This window comes from Procambarus clarkii, chromosome 15, assembly GCF_040958095.1.
Source record: "Procambarus clarkii isolate CNS0578487 chromosome 15, FALCON_Pclarkii_2.0, whole genome shotgun sequence".
NCBI classification, from domain to species: domain Eukaryota; kingdom Metazoa; phylum Arthropoda; class Malacostraca; order Decapoda; family Cambaridae; genus Procambarus; species Procambarus clarkii.
In genome coordinates this window covers 19,038,826-19,056,329 of record NC_091164.1, presented here as the reverse complement: position 1 = coordinate 19,056,329, position 17,504 = coordinate 19,038,826, and the positions used below count along the sequence as shown (strand labels likewise).

Here is a 17,504-nt window from a genome sequence, read left to right as displayed (position 1 = left end):
TACGGTTATCAAACATCTATTGAAGATCTTCACTCAATACGGATTTCCCAGGGAGATTCAAAGTGACTGTGGCACCAACTTCACCAGTGATCTCTTCAAAAGGACACTGGAGGAGTTCAACATCAAACAGGTATTGTCCAGCCCCTATCATCCTGCTTCACAGGGTTCTCTTGAACGTAGTCATCAGACCATCAAAGCACTCTTGAAAAAGTTTTGTAGTGAAACCTCAAAGGATTGGGATAAGCAGATTGACCTAATAATGTGTATTTTCAGAAGTCTCCCCAATGAGTCCCTAGGAGTATCTCCTTATGAGATGCTCTACGGCCGTAAGTGCCGTACTCCCCTTAAGGCTTTCAAAGACTCTCTCAGAGATGCCACCTTCAGTGAGCATCAGAATGTGCCCCAGTTTCTTCAAAACCTTCAACACATTCTAGAGAGAGTCCACCGCTTTGCTCATGATAATCTATTGAAAGCCCAGGTGAGAATGAAGACTCATTACGACCAGACCAGCAAAGTAAGAAAATTCAAGCCGGGAGACTTCGTCCTTGCTTATTTCCCTATCCCAGGTTCACCTTTACAAAACAGATTTTCAGGACCCTACTGCGTCAAAGAGTGCAGGAATAATAATAATTATGTGATAGAGACTCCTGATAGGCGGCGGAAGACCCAGCTGTGCCACGTCAACCTCCTGAAGCAATATAATGGTACTCCTCCCACTGTCTTGACTAATTATTCCACATTCACAGAACCCTACATCCACAGTGAGACCTTCCCAGCTTCTCCTCCCGAAAGCACTGACAAGGAGTCAGCGCTTTCTAATTCCGAAATCCTTAATGATCTTCCCAAATACTTTCAGGATAATCATAGTGCACCTCTCGTCAAGATCTTCAGAGAACATCAAGAGTTGTTCAGAGATGATCCCCAAGAGTGTAATGTTACCCAGCACGACATCCAACTGCTCCCCGACACCCGGCCGATTCGTCAACCCTTCTACCGAATCAGCCCGAGCAAGAAGGAAGTCATGCGTGCTGAGGTGCAGTACCTCTTGGACCATGGACTGGCTACACCTTGTGAGTCCCCCTGGGCCTCACCTTGTATCTTGGTGCCCAAACCCCAAGGTAAGGTGCGGTTGTGCACTGACTATCGTAAACTGAACTCTGTCACTGTCAAGGATGCTTACCCCTTGCCAAGGATAGATGACATCCTTGATGCCATTGGTAGTGCCCAGTACTTGTCCCAAGTGGACTTGCTTAAGGGGTACTATCAAGTGTGTCTAACGGAGCGCGCTAAAGAGATATCTGCCTTCATCACTCCTTTTGGACTTTTCAGATATGAACGCCTTCCTTTCGGACTATGTAATGCCCCGGCCACCTTTCAAAGAGCTGTCAACCGTGTCATCCAGGGCTTGGATAACACATACGCCTACCTGGACGATATCGTCGTAGCCTCCAACTCCTGGAGTGAACATCTGCTCCAGCTGCGACGTCTGTTCTCCAAGCTCCTGACAGCCGGCCTCACCATCAACCTGGGCAAGTCCACTTTCGCGAAAGGTAAAGTGCGTTATCTGGGTCATGTTATTGGGAGTGGCAGCATAGCTCCGTTAGACTCACACACTCAAGCCATCCTACAGTATCCACAGCCTACCACCAGGAAGCAGCTCCTGCGCTTCCTTGGTCTTGCCTCTTACTACCGTAGGTTTGTGAGGAATTTCAGTACAGTCGCCACACCTCTAATTCTATTAACCAGTCCCAAGCAACGGTATAATTGGACCATGCAGCAAACCGTTGCTTTCGAACAACTCAAATTCCTCCTCTGTTCTAACCCCATTCTCGCCTCTCCAGATATCACCAAGCCTTTCGTCCTTCATGTCGACGCCAGTGGTACCGGCGTTGGTGGTGTCCTGATGCAACTACGAGGCGAGGAGGTTCTACCTGTCAGCTACTACAGCTACAAACTGAAACCACACCAGAGGAACTACAGCACTATTGAAAAGGAGCTACTATCCATCGTCCTGAACCTCCAACACTTCGCTCCGTACCTACAAGGCGCCAGGTCTACCACCATCTTCTCAGACCACAACCCTCTCCGCTTCCTACATCAAGCCCAATTCACCAACCAGCGTCTTCTACGATGGGCTCTGTATTTACAAGACTTCAACCTGGAGATCCGCTATATCAAGGGTTCTGACAACACCATAGCCGATGCCCTCTCCAGAGTTTATGAAGTAGAAGCGACTCCATCCATTACTCCACCACATAACGACGTACTTCTTCCAGAACCGCAGGCTTCGGGGGAGAGTTGTGACGATAATCTCCTTCAAGAGATTGAGCCTGCTCTTCCCTCCAAAATTACGTCTTCACAATTATATAAAAAGACTATGGAAGAAATGTCCAACAACGACAACAACACCAGCACCAGCAAGGCTTGCCAGGGTGAGCAGAAACGTATGCAACCAGCCACCTGTTCGAACTCCAACCACCAAACTACCCGTTGATCGCTACGGCTCCGCTGATTGGTCGCCGGTCTGGCTGCACCTGCACTCGCCCCCAATACTACCTGATGTCTGGGGTCGCCCCAACATCAGTCCTCAGAATGTTCCGTGCTTTCGTAGCCAGCACTCCTCCCAGCTAGACGTTAGCGTGTACTGAGAGAGGTGGTGGCTTTAAGCCAATATTCCGGCACCTCCCACTAAACTTTTGTTGCACTTCTTATTATTTTGCCTTAACGTAACTTTCATTGTGTCATTTAAGTATTCTTATTATTTTGATTCATTGATTTTATTATACATATTTGTTTGTCCATATTTTCATGTTTTGATTTATTTAACGTAATTAAAATTTCATTGTTAAAGTTTTACTTGTGTTTTGTGTGTCTTCTCCTTACCTTACCACAGACGAAGTTCCAGTTTTTCTATTTTTTTTTATAACTATGTGACGAGGCCATACCCCTAGCCTTAAACAGCCGAACACCAACGCGTTACCGTCACAATATATATATATATATATATATATAACTGAAAACTCACACCCTAGAAGTGACTCGAACCCATACTCCCAGGAGCAACGCAACTGGTATGTACAAGATGCCTTAATCCACTTGACCATCACGACCGGACAAAATGAGGTGATAGCCGAAGCTATTTGAACCACCCCACCGCCGGCACTCGGATGGTAATCTTGGGCATAGCATTTTACCAAATCACCTCATTCTTTGGGGCACACGTGAGGAACACAAATGCGAACAAGCCTGAATGGTCCCCAGGACAATATGCAACTGAAAACTCACACCCCAGAAGTGACTCAAACCCATACTCCCAGGAGCAACGCAACTGGTATGTACAAGATGCCTTAATCCACTTGACCATCACGACAGGACAAAATGAGGTGATAGCCGAAGCTATTTGAACCACCCCACCGCCGGCACTCGGATGGTAATCTTGGGCATAGCATTTTACCAAATCACCTCATTCTTTGGGGCACAAGTGAGGAACACAAATGCGAACAAGCCTGAATGGTCCCCAGGACAATATGCAACTGAAAACTCACACCCCAGAAGTGACTCGAACCCATTACTCCCAGGAGCAAACCAACTGTTATGTACAAGATGCCTTAATCCACTTGACCATCACGACCGGACAAAATGAGGTGATAGCCGAAGCTATTTGAACCACCCCACCGCCGGCACTCGGATGGTAATCTTGGGCATAGCATTTTACCAAATCACCTCATTCTTTGGGGCACACGTGAGGAACACAAATGCGAACAAGCCTGAATGGTCCCCAGGACAATATGCAACTGAAAACTCACACCCCAGAAGTGACTCGAACCCATACTCCCAGGAGCAACGCAACTGGTATGTACAAGATGCCTTAATCCACTTGACCATCACGACCGGACAAAATGAGGTGATAGCCGAAGCTATTTGAACCACCCCACCGCCGGCACTCGGATGGTAATCTTGGGCATAGCATTTTACCAAATCACCTCATTCTTTGGGGCACACGTGAGGAACACAAATGCGAACAAGCCTGAATGGTCCCCAGGACAATATGCAACTGAAAACTCACACCCCAGAAGTGACTCGAACCCATACTCCCAGGAGCAACGCAACTGGTATGTACAAGATGCCTTAATCCACTTGACCATCACGACCGGACAAAATGAGGTGATAGCCGAAGCTATTTGAACCACCCCACCGCCGGCACTCGGATGGTAATCTTGGGCATAGCATTTTACCAAATCACCTCATTCTTTGGGGCACACGTGAGGAACACAAATGCGAACAAGCCTGAATGGTCCCCAGGACAATATGCAACTGAAAACTCACACCCCAGAAGTGACTCGAACCCATACTCCCAGGAGCAACGCAACTGGTATGTACAAGATGCCTTAATCCACTTGACCATCACGACCGGACAAAATGAGGTGATAGCCGAAGCTATCACCAGAAGAGTGCCGACGGTGGGGTGGTTCAAATAGCTTCGGCTATCACCTCATTTTGTCCGGTCGTGATGGTCAAGTGGATTAAGGCATCTTGTACATACCAGTTGCGTTACTCCTGGGAGTATGGGTTCGAGTCACTTCTGGGATGTGAGTTTTCAGTTGCATATTGTCCTGGGGACCATTCAGGCTTGTTCGCATTTGTGTTCCTCACGTGTGCCCCAATGAATGAGGTGATTTGGTAAAATGCTATGCCCAAGATTACCATCCGAGTGCCGGCTGTGGGGTGGTTCAAATAGCTTCGGCTATCACCTCATTTTGTCCGGTCGTGACGGTCAAGTGGATTAAGGCATCTTGTACATACCAGTTGCGTTGCTCCTGGGAGTATGGGTTCGAGTCACTTCTGGGGTGTGAGTTTTCAGTTGCATATTGTCCTGGGGACCATTCAGGCTTGTTCGCATTTGTGTTCCTCACGTGTACCCCAAAGAATGAGGTGATTTGGTAAAATGCTATGCCCAAGATTACCATCCGAGTGCCGGCGGTGGGGTGGTTCAAATAGCTTCGGCTATCACCTCATTTTGTCCGGTCGTGATGGTCAAGTGGATTAAGGCATCTTGTACATACCAGTTGCGTTGCTCCTGGGAGTATGGGTTCGAGTCACTTCTGGGGTGTGAGTTTTCAGTTGCATATTGTCCTGGGGACCATTCAGGCTTGTTCGCATTTGTGTTCCTCATGTGTGCCCCAAAGAATGAGGTGATTTGGTAAAATGCTATGCCCAAGATTACCATCCGAGTGCCGGCGGTGGGGTGGTTCAAATAGCTTTGGCTATCACCTCATTTTGTCCGGTCGTGATGGTCAAGTGGATTAAGGCATCTTGTACATACCAGTTGCGTTGCTCCTGGGAGTATGGGTTCGAGTCACTTCTGGGGTGTGAGTTTTCAGTTGCATATTGTCCTGGGGACCATTCAGGCTTGTTCGCATATATATATATATATATATATATATATATATATATATATATATATATATATATATATATATATATATATATATATATATATATATATATATATATATATATGTCGTACCTAGTAGCCAGAACGCACTTTTTGGCCTACTATGCAAGGCCCGATTTGGCTAATAAGCCAAATTTTCCTGAATTAATATATTTTCTCTAATTTTTTTCTTATGAAATGATAAAGCTACCCATTTCATTATGTATGAGGTCAATTTTTTTTTTATTGGAGTTAAAATTAACGTAGATATATGACCGAACCTAACCAACCCTACCTAACCTAACCTAACCTATCTTTATAGGTTAGGTTAGGTTAGGTAGCCAAAAAAGTTAGGTTAGGTTAGGTTAGGTTGATGAAAAACAATTAATTCATGAAAACTCGGCTTATTAGGCAAATCGGGCCTTGCATAGTAGGCTGAGAAGTGCGTTCTGGCTACTAGGTACGACATATATATATATATATATATATATATATATATATATATATATATATATATATATATATATATATATATATATATATATATTTATATATATATATATATATATATATATATATATATATATATATTTATATATATATATATATATATATATATATATATATATATATATATATATATATATATATATATATATATGTCGTACCTAGTAGCCAGAACGCACTTCTCCGCCAACTATGCAAGGCCCGATTTGCCTAATAAGCCAAGTTTTCTTAAATTAATATATTTTCTCTAATTTTTTTCTTATGAAATGATAAAGCTACCTATTTCATTATGTATGAGGTCAATTTTTTATTATTGTAGGTAAAATTAACGTGGATATATGACCGAACCTAACCAACCCTACCTAACCTAACCTAACCTAACCTATCTTTATAGGTTATGTTAGGTTAGGTAGGCGAAAAAGTTAGATTAGGTTAGGTTAGGTAGGTTAGGTAGTCGAAAAACAATTAATTCATGAAAACTTGGCTTATTAGGCAAATCGGGCCTTGCATAGTAGGCTGAGAAGTTCATTCTGGCTACTAGGTACGACATATATATATATATATATATATATATATATATATATATATATATATATATATATATATATATATATATATATATATATATATATATATATATATATGTCGTACCTAGTAGCCAGAATGCACTTCTCAGCCTACTATGCAAGGCCCGATTTGCCTAATAAGCCAAGATTTCCTGAATTATTATATTTTCTCTAATTGTTTTCTTATGAAATGATAAAGCTACCCATTTCATTATGTATGAGGTCATTTTTTTTTTATTAGAGTTAAAATTAACGTAGATATATGACCAAACCTAACCATCCCTACCTAACCTAACCTAACCTATCTTTATAGGTTAGGTTAGGTTAGGTAGCCGAAAAAGTTGGGTTAGGTTAGGTTAGGTAGGTTAGGTAGTCGAAAAAACATTATTTCATGAAAACTTGGCTTATTAGGCAAATCAGGCCATGCATAGTAGGCTGAGAAGTGCGTTCTGGCAACTAGGTACGACATATATATATATATATATATATATATATATATATATATATATATATATATATATATATATATATATATATATATTTATATATATATATATATATATATATATATATATATATATATATATATATATATATATATATATATATATATATATATATATATATATATATATATATATATATATATATATATATATATATATATATATATATATATATATATATATATATATATATATATATATAGGTGTGGGTTTTATACAAACAGGCCGCCTGTCTGCGACATAACTCATTTCATTAATCTGAAGATGATTGTTCTCGTAATTACGATGAATAAGATGAAGACATTAAACATAGTTAAGAGACTCACTTGTGTCTGGGTTCATCCAGGTGCCTTCGGTGACCACGTCGGAGCCAAGGATCCAGAAATAACCACTGGGAGAGAAGCTGGCAATTGCGTCCCTCGTGATGTTGTTCTGTGGAGTACAGTGCCTTATGAAGTACACAGAGGAGAGTGATACATCTGCTGTAATGTTCTATGGTAAGTGCTAATACATTACCTGCCGCAATATTCTAGGAACTCTCATTACAATACCTTCATTTAAGTTGTGTGTAGAACGACAGTATATTACGCATAGACTCCATACAGTACCCTATATAATGGGAGGAACTTTGGAGGTGGAATCGAAGCAGTGCCCCAGGTAACCCCAGAATCACACATTACCCACTTGACCATGATGTGCGTCCTTAGAGTAACACAACCTAAAGTCCACCCACACATAGAAAAACATTGGAGGCACTGAACTCATTCCAAACCAATATGTACATGTTACCTGCATATGCACTCTTGTATTGAGATTCACCACTAAGTTTTAGCATCAAATACTCAAGTGAATCATATTAGCGTTATATATGTATAACAAATTTTGGGGAGCAGAACAATGGATTGAAACCCCCGTTATAGATCACGACAGATGCACACGTTGCCCACTGGACTGCCATGTGCCTCAGGGTAACACACACTGAAGTCCATCTAAACTTAGGAATGTGAATATGCTTGTGCAACGCTCTCTGAAACTTGCAAGGATCTAAATATTCTTTTTTTTACGTTTGAAATTACTGCAATGTTAAATTATAGATAAAGTTTATTTTGTCATAATGTTCGTCATAGAAAATTATTGACCCATAATGTGCCACATACAAAGTACTCAAAAGCGTAAGTAGTGTGGGTATTGCTGCCATATCATGGACATATTTAGGAACAGAACTTTTTAAATATAAATTTATCAGATGATATCAACATTTAAATCGAATTACTGTAAGGTAATCTATAAAGCAACAAAGAACCCTTCTAGAAACGAATAAGGTGTAACATCCTTTATCTCTTACTGTTGAATTAATAAAATTAATTAGTATCCCAAAAAATTATAACTGATGTAATTAACAATTTACGAATAAACTAAAATTAATGGAAAAGGTCCACATGATGTATTTAGCAGATGACTAAAGAAGTAAACAGAGAAACTCTTTATCCCATCGATAGGCATCTGCCACAAATCAACCATCACAAGGATTCTCCCAGCTGCTTGTATGGTTGATGATGGTAAAGTTGCAATAGGAATTAATAGCGAATTTAATAGGAAAACCCTCGGATACCTTGACAAGATAATGGGCACTCAGCATTGTTTCTTGCATGAGTGATTTTCCCCTCATCCTTTTCCTACATTCTTGTTATGCAGTCCTATTTGAGGCACTCAGTAACAGCAGAAATTATGATCTGGTCCCTCTTCACCTTATTTAGGCTTTCGACTCAGTACCCCAAAATAGGCTAATCATGAAGTTTGAGTGTACTGCACTGGAAGGAGTGAGGCCGGGAATTATCAGGAAAAGCGCCAAGTACTAGTTTGGATTTATAACTCCTTAAAGGAGGCATGATGTCACAATTAGAAGAAATATCAATTTTAGTTTTATTTGGGAAAAGGCTTGATAGTGGCGTAACCATTAAAATGATGCTACGCCTCGGGAGGGAGAAGGTTTTTCGCTCGAGGAGACCCACAGAGGAGTGTATGTATAACCTCAGGTGGAACGTGACTGGTTGGTGACGGGAACTTGGCCGGGTAGACCAATAGTTGAGCACCTCTGGCGCGACGTAGGGCGCCCAGTGGTAAAGTCAGAAAATCTGCTATCCCTTCCTACCAGGGGTGAGACTGTGTGGAGGTGAGTTGCAGCGTTCCCCAGTTACATCCCCAGTTCCCCAGTTATATATCTCACAAGTCGAGCCTGGCCTCGGGCCGGGCTTGGGGAGTAGAAGAACTCCCAGAACCCCATCAACCAGGTATCAACCAGTTCTGAAGAGGAATGGGCCTCCAGAGAGGGTAATATCGAACAGTTCTTGTATTTTAACGAAGAGAAGTGTCCCGTCGACTCCCGAGGTAGTACAAGGAAGAACTGGATAGTGAGAGAAGAACAGCGAAAGCTCAGTGATGTTAACTCTCCTATGTTACCTCGAGAGGTGGTGCTGGAGGGTTGTGGTGCAACCTTGTTATGACCACACATACACCAGTATGATTATACCGTGGCTGGTGTATGATGTGTTCAAACTGTAAAGTAATATCTTGGTTGATTAGCCTAGTATCACAAATATTATATTATTTATCTATTCTTGTTTTGACAATATACTAGTAGAATTTGTGTATTACCAATATATGTCAAATATACCTATGCATATTATATTTCTGTACCTTAAGTCCTTGCCACGTATTTGTGGATATATCGGAAGTATGGTAAATAGCAGTAGCCTAATGTCATGTAGCTTGGAAAACACCATAGCATGCTGTATAGGACATGCTATGGGTAATATGATGCAGAATGTATACATTAGGGTCTCTGATGTATTACTAGCATGAATACTGTGTAATATCCATTTCATTATTGTTCATTGCATTATCCTCTTGTCATGACAGTAATTTATATGCTGGTACTGTTTGATGTATACCACAGAGACAAGGTTTTGATACTTATTTTGGTATAGGATGCTTTATATTTTATTCATGAATACTTATGTATAAAGGCTAACCCGTAACGTCTTGTAATCCTCCCGTGACAATCTCTCCCCTCCTTTCATACCGTCCCCAGGAATTGTTATCATGTCTTGCTAATATGAATTCCCTGTTCACTTATTTATATATCATGGTATATTTTATTATGCAGTCATTTATTGATATGTATTATTATGTAAGGATGTGTATTGTAACCTTGGTTTAGTTATTGTATGAATTATAAGTTATTTACTGAGAAATGTCTGTTTATGAGCTTGTGATATTTGAAAGAAGAGAGTCAGATGATTTGTGGATTTGGAAACAGTGTCGCTCTCAGCCTACTTGACTCCTGGGCTGACACTACTCTTTGATCTTCCTAGTCGGGCACTGTTACAAACCGTACATTAATGCTCGTGACACGTAACAGCAACAAAATATTGTAGTCTAGGGACATTTACCGATGCTGCAATCTCAAGGTGTGTCTCCAGTATAATCCCATGGTTTGTACAGGCAAGAATTAAAATTAATCACCCCCTTAGGAATAATCACATATAAAAAAAATGTGTATTAGAAATATACTTAAGTTAATTATCAGTATTATATATCAATCAACAGATGGGCAATCACTTGTAAATCAAAATAAAATTATGTCTCCACAGACTAACGTACTACAACAGAACATAATAGATATAATATAACAGCACTTAACTCCTAGATGTTATCCTTCCTGTGTCCAAACAGTTACTGAATAATGTTCTCACGGCAGGAGCCGATCTCGCTTCTGCACAACATTTTGAGTGACAGTTTTAAATTAATTGAAATCTTACTTAAATGGAGCCATATAATGGGAATTAATTAACAAAATTAAGGAATGATCAGATTTACATGCACAAACAGAAGTAATGTAGTTATTAATATAATAGCTATATAATTATAAAATAAAAAGAAATTGCTGGCAACTGCCCATCATAGCAGGAAGTAGTATCCCACAATATTGCCGTCTAGATGAACAAATAATAACAGTTTCCCATTGTGTTGCCACCAGCTGATCAGTACAAAATATAACTCTCCCACGGGAAGCTGACTCGCTGACCACCACACACACAAAAAAATAAGGGTTTCCCACGGTTTGGTCCACCTACTGATCATTTCCACAATATAACATATCAGCACATACAAGTAATGATATAAGCATACATGAACATACAAGTACTGATATAAGCATGCAAGTAATGATATAATACACATACAATTAATGATATAATATATAAGTAATTATTTATTATTCATATACGTATCCAATAGGGGTACGTAACACTTCCACCTACAAGAAAAAAAATGCAATGGATTGAAGATCAATGGCATTTTTTCTGAAGTAAAAATGTTAAATAAAAGAATATTTCACTCATGGTACATCATATACAAAACTTCTGGACAAAGCATCAGCAATGACATTCTGCCTGCCTGGAATATGTTTAATCTCAACATTAAATTCTTGTAGAAACAATGACCAGCGCAAAATTCGTTGGTTCTTGATTTTCAACATATTAATGAATATAAGGGGATTGTGGTCAGTAAACACTAGCACCTTATTACCTGAAAGGTAAATTTCAAATTTCTTGATGACAATATGAGACCCAACGCCTCCTTTTCTACCACTGAATAGTTCTTCTGGGCTGAATTAAATTTTCTAGAGTAATAATATACAGGATGCTCAATATTATCTAGACCAACTTGTATAAGCACTGCACCTATTCCAACATCTGATGCATCAATATGTAAAATAAAAGGTTTGTCAAATTGGGGACTAGCAAGAACAGGTGACGTTGACAATATGCCCTTTAAGTTCTGAAATGAATTCTGGCAATCTTGAGTCCACTTAAACTTTACTTGCTTTCGCAACAAATTTGTCAATGGGGCAGCAACTGTCGAAAAATTTCTACAGTACCGCCTATAGTAAGCACACATACCGATAAATCTTTGCGCTCCCTTCTTACTGGTTAACACAGGGTAGTCCACAATGGCTTGTATCTTATCTTGTAAAGGAATTATCTTACCTTGTCCTATTTCATGCCCAAGATAGGTTATAGTCCCTCTTGCCCAACTACACTTATTCATATTCACTGTTAAATTGGCGTTTTTCAACACCGTAAACAATTGCTTAAGGCCTGAAAGATGATCTGCCCAATTCTTACTGTATAAAACAATGTCGTCAAGGTAGGCCCTACAATCTGGCACATCCTTGAATAAGAAATTCATGAGTCTTTGAAAGGTGGCAGGTGCATTCCTCAAACCGAATGGCATGACATTGAATTCATAAGCACCATCAGGTGTAACAAAAGCAGTGACTTCCCTAGCATAATCAGTTAAGGCAATCTGATAATATCCCTTAGATAATTCAAGTTTACTTACAAAATTAGCATGTCCTATTGATTCAATACACTCCTCCAACAGTGGTAATGGAAATACATCAACAGTAGTGCTCTTGTTCAGTTTGCCATAATCTACACACAACCTCCAGGTTCCCCCGGGTTTTGGCACTAACAAGCACGGAGAGCTCCAAATACTTTAACTTGGCCGAATGAAATTATGCTGTTATGAAATTATTATTATCTGCTAATAATTATGAAATTATTAGCAGATAGTCCACTTCTTGTTGTATAAGTTTCCTCTTTTCTGGGTTCACTCGGTAAGGATGTTGTCTAAATGGAGTGCTGTCCAGGAGCTGAATGTCGTGTGTGATGAGGTAGGTCTGTGTGGGAACCTCCCCAAATAGAGATGTATGGTTGTCCAGCAGAACCTGGAACTCATCACGTTGCTCCTCCTGTAAATGACATAGCATCTCCCTGCCATTGGAACTGGAACTGAGAAGTTGAATATTAACATCATTTTCTTCACTACAATTTCCCTCAGATGGTAACTCTTCCTTAAACAAATAAGCTACCACTTCTGGTCCAACATAAGCTTTTAACCTGTTAATATGCACATTCATTTTATGTTCTGAAAGAGTAGGGTTAAATATTTTGTAAGTTAGGTCTCCCACCTTCTCTACCACTTGGTAGGGTCCGTCAAACTTATGGGACATGGAAGTCCCCAAACGAGGTTTCAACACCAAATCACCGACAGCAAACGACCTGAGTTTAGCCCTGAACATTTTGTCATATCTTTGTTTCATGGCTTGTTGAGTCTGGTCCAGATGTTCCTTCCCCAACTCTCGAGCCTGACACAACTTGTCCTTGACCTCACTCAAGTACTAACCATACTGATGAACAGAGACATCTCCCATCAACTTTTCTTGGAGCATTTTTAACGGACCTCTCACTTGGTGACCAAATACGAGCTCAAAAGATGAACACCCTAATGACGCTTGTAACCCTTCTCTGGCAGCAAACAGCACAAAAGGGAGATTTTCATCCCAATTACGTGGATAAGTTTCTCCTGTTGTCTTTAACATCTGTTTCAACGTTTGATGGAAACGTTCAAGCCCACCTTGGCTTTGTGAATGATAAGGAATGGAAAATGTGTGCTGAATCCCTTTGGATTTGCAGAAAGTTTTGAAAACCTTAGAACAAAAATTTCCCCCATTGTCACTCTGGATAACTCTAGGCATTCCGAACAAGGAGAAAAATCGTTCAAGACACTTGATGAGATTATGAGTCTTGGTATTTCTTAAGGCATATGCCTCAGGAAATCTCGTCGTCATACACATAAGAGTAAACATAAAAATGTTACCCGACTTAGTCTTAGGTAAAGAACCTACACAATCTATTACAACGTGAGAAAATGGTTCATCAGGAACTACAATAGGTTGCAATGGTGCTCTTGGCACAGATTGGTTTGGTTTGCCAACAATTTGACAGGGTACACAGTTATGACAATACCTGACCACATGTTTCTTTAACTTGGGCCAATAAAAATATTTGCATATTTTATGGTACATATTTGTGATACCTTGGTGACCTCCCATGGGGTCATCATGTGCAGCCTGCAGGACCTGCTTACGATAAACATTGGGGACAACTAGTTGGGTTCTGGTCTCACAATCATCTGATGAGGGAGTGCCCTTGGGTCTCCACCTTCTCATCAGAAGTCGATCCTTGAAAAAGAAACCCGTCCCATCCTCCAATGCATCAACATTATCAGGTGCCTCAGAAATACACTCAAGTTAACTAGGATCAGTAGTCTGTATAACACTTAAGGCTAATGACTCAGACTCAGTAGCGAGCGGGCAAGAACCTAGTAGCTTGATCTCTTTTCCTGATTGATCAGAAGAAATTGGAGCCATAGCTACTTCGGCCTCACTCTCGACAACTGGTTTAGTGGAGACAAGCGGGCATTGTACAGATAGTTCAGCCTTCTCACCTTCACTTTCCTTGTGGTTTAGGTTCGGCGGGGTTTCTACTACTGCCTCACTCTCATCATCCAGTCGAGTCATAAAAGAATCTTCAAGATCCACCTCCCACTCCTTTACTGAAGGGGTCCTGGTCTTGGAAACAGCTACCTTAGTGAAGACAGGATTACTCTCACCTGTTTTTCTCACTGATCTAGTTACAACACAAGCAGGGCAAATAATGCCATCATCTGCTTCTGGTTGATCTAGTACATTATTGGCATTAATTAACATTATGGGGCACTTGGTCCCTTCAACCTTTCGGGTGGCCAAAATCATTACCAAGAATAATATCTACCCCTGGAATGGGCAGCTGTTTACTTAAACCAACATTACACCATCCTGAAGTAAAATTAGAATCAAGGTTAATTTGCATTAAAGACACCTGTTGCACACTACCTGCAATACCTTGGAGAAGCACAACTTCACCAAGATCTCGGGTGTCAGCATTAGCAAGTACATTCTGGGCAATAAGAGACTGGGAAGCTCCAGTATCACGGAGTAATTGAACAGTCTTACTACTACCATCTTTACACAATAATGTACCTGTAAAAATGTATGGTTTAAATTCAGCCATCCAATGGGGATTGACTGTAGTACATGGAGAATTATTAGTTTGCAATCCTCTACTCATAATAAGACCAGTTGGCCGTAATTCAGGATGCAAACTATAGCTAGAAGCAATCACATGTCCTCTTCTCTTACAATGTGTACAATGCCTGACAGTGGACACACCTGTGGAACCAACTGCAGGTTTAGAATTAACATTACTAGGAATAGATGGTCCTGGCAAGGAGTAACAACTTTAGGTCTAATAAGAGAAGAGTTCATGGGAGTAACTGGAGCACTAGGATTGGATTTATACTGATAAGGAGTTCGGTGAGCATTATAATTTACTCTACGGTTAAACTTAGGTGATTGGGCCTTAAACTGGGGCTTAGTCAACAACTCATGCTCATCCGCGAGCTTAGACAGCTCATAAATGTCTGTTATATTTTTCTGTTCTGCCATAAAAGTAGACAATTTCTCTGGAAGACATGACATCACTTCTTCTGTTATAAGAAGATTCTTAAGAGCATCATACTCGGTTATTGAAAGTGATTTTAGCAATCTGTTGCAGTAATTAACATTTAGACGGGTGAAATCTGCTATTGTCTGATAACTTACCCTCTTTAGGTTCCTAAACTTTTGTCTGTGTGCTTCCGGATTAAATTGGTAAGCATTTACAATGCTTTTCTTAACAAACTCATAGTCAAAACCATTCTCATCAGGCAAGGATGCAAAAACCTCCTGACTTCGTCCTTTCAGTTGACTTTGCATGATTGCAACCCACTGATCCTTTGGCCAATTCATACTGACTGCAATCTAAGAAAAATGTGAGAAATAACCTCGGGATCCTCCTCATTGAACTTGGGTAACTCTATGTATTTATTTATCCTTATGGGATTATTATCACTACTATTTGAAACATTGCTAGTATTACCATGCCCAGATTCCAAACGCTGTGTTTCAAGTCTGTGGTTAGCCTCTGCCATTTGTTGTTGAATTTCTAACTTGTTTCTTTGAGGCTTCCAGCTGCAATTGCACTACAATTCTACTATTTTGTGCCTCAATCTCTAAACGTCTAGTTTCAAGCTCCCTCTGCTGAGCTTCAGCTTCTAATATTTTTTGTTGGTTTTCAGCTTCAATTTCTCTTTGTTGAGCTTCAGCTTCTAATATTTTTTGTTGGTTTCGAGCTTCAATTGCTCTTTGTTGAGCTTCAAGCTCTAATATTTTTTAATGCCATGCAAATTCATTTTCCTTTTCTTGAGCCTCAAGTTTAGCATACGTTAATTGTGCATCTAACTCAAGACGCCTTAAAGCAATTTGCTCACTAGCTCGCTGACCACCACACACACAAAAATAACGATTTCCCACGGTTTGGTCCACCCACTGATCATTTCCACAATATAACATATCAGCACATACAAGTAATGATATAAGCATATAAGAACATACAAGTACTGATATAATACACATACAAATAATGATATAATATATAAGTAATTATTTATAATTTATATACGTATCCAATAGGGGTACGTAACAGGCTCATGTATGTAGCTCTGGGGGGTAGGTGTTTGTATATGTATTATTGAGGTGGGTACCTGAGGATCTTAGGTGAGGCTATTGTGCTATGTATGATATTGATTCCTCCACCTCATTTATTAATGATTGTGACTCCACCATCCTGTATTTGGTAGTATCAGCATAATAGACGTTAATGTCCCACTGTGCCAGGATAGAGAGTGGTGTCAGCTAGTGCTGAGTGTATGCAGTTTTGAGGCCCACTGATGATAATGCAAAGCTCTAAGAAGCTGGATAAAGTAATGGAATGTTAGTTATAGAGAATGTTTTTTTCTTATGGTGTTATGGTGACTTATGTTATATGCTCCAGAAAACTGGAATATTTTTTACTAGCCTTTTAAATCCCCTAGACCTTTATTGATCATAGGCCAAGCTATGTTTTCCAGCGATGCTGTTGGTTCACTACCCTATAGCATTATATAGGGGACTATAACAATTAAATGGGGGCTGTCCGGGATCTCAATCAGGTAACTCCTGTTTTTCGGGATCATTATGATTTAACTCCTGTGTTCAGGACCATTATTGTTGTAATCCTTGTATTCCGGATTAATATTGAGTATGACACGGATAGACTGATCTATGCTTATTTTCTAGTTTGTTGTACCTTTGAAGTGAATATTCCGGTATCCTTTGTTTGAAGATGCTTTGAAGACTTGTGTCTCTGCGTATGATTCAACTTGCAGTCTTATGTGAACCTAGTTAATACTGCACTTGCAGTGCTGCACGACAGATATAAGTGTTCCATTTTTGCGTGTCTGTGGGGCATGCTGGTCTAGTATCTTCTTATTTTGGTACTAATAATTTTTTTGAAAATGTCTTGTTAATTAATTAAGATGGAGCAAGTTGAAAAAGAGATTTTGCAAAATCCATCAGTGGATAGGATTAAGATCTTAACTAAATCAGTGTTAATTTGTATAGGAGAAACGCTAGAGTTAGATGTGGCACCCATAATGAATAAAGTTAAATTATTGCAAATAATT

General features: G+C 39.9%; 1 protein-coding gene across 1 annotated transcript in view; it reads right to left on the bottom strand.

The window, feature by feature from the left end:
• The window catches only part of LOC123759168 (tetranectin-like protein), a 250,364-nt gene that overhangs the window by 37,902 nt on the left and 194,958 nt on the right, over positions 1 to 17,504 (bottom strand). Inside the window, exon 5 of the mRNA XM_069325219.1 lies at positions 7,340 to 7,445. Coding sequence (XP_069181320.1) covers positions 7,340 to 7,445 — 106 coding nt within the window. The remainder of the gene's footprint in view (positions 1 to 7,339; positions 7,446 to 17,504) is intronic.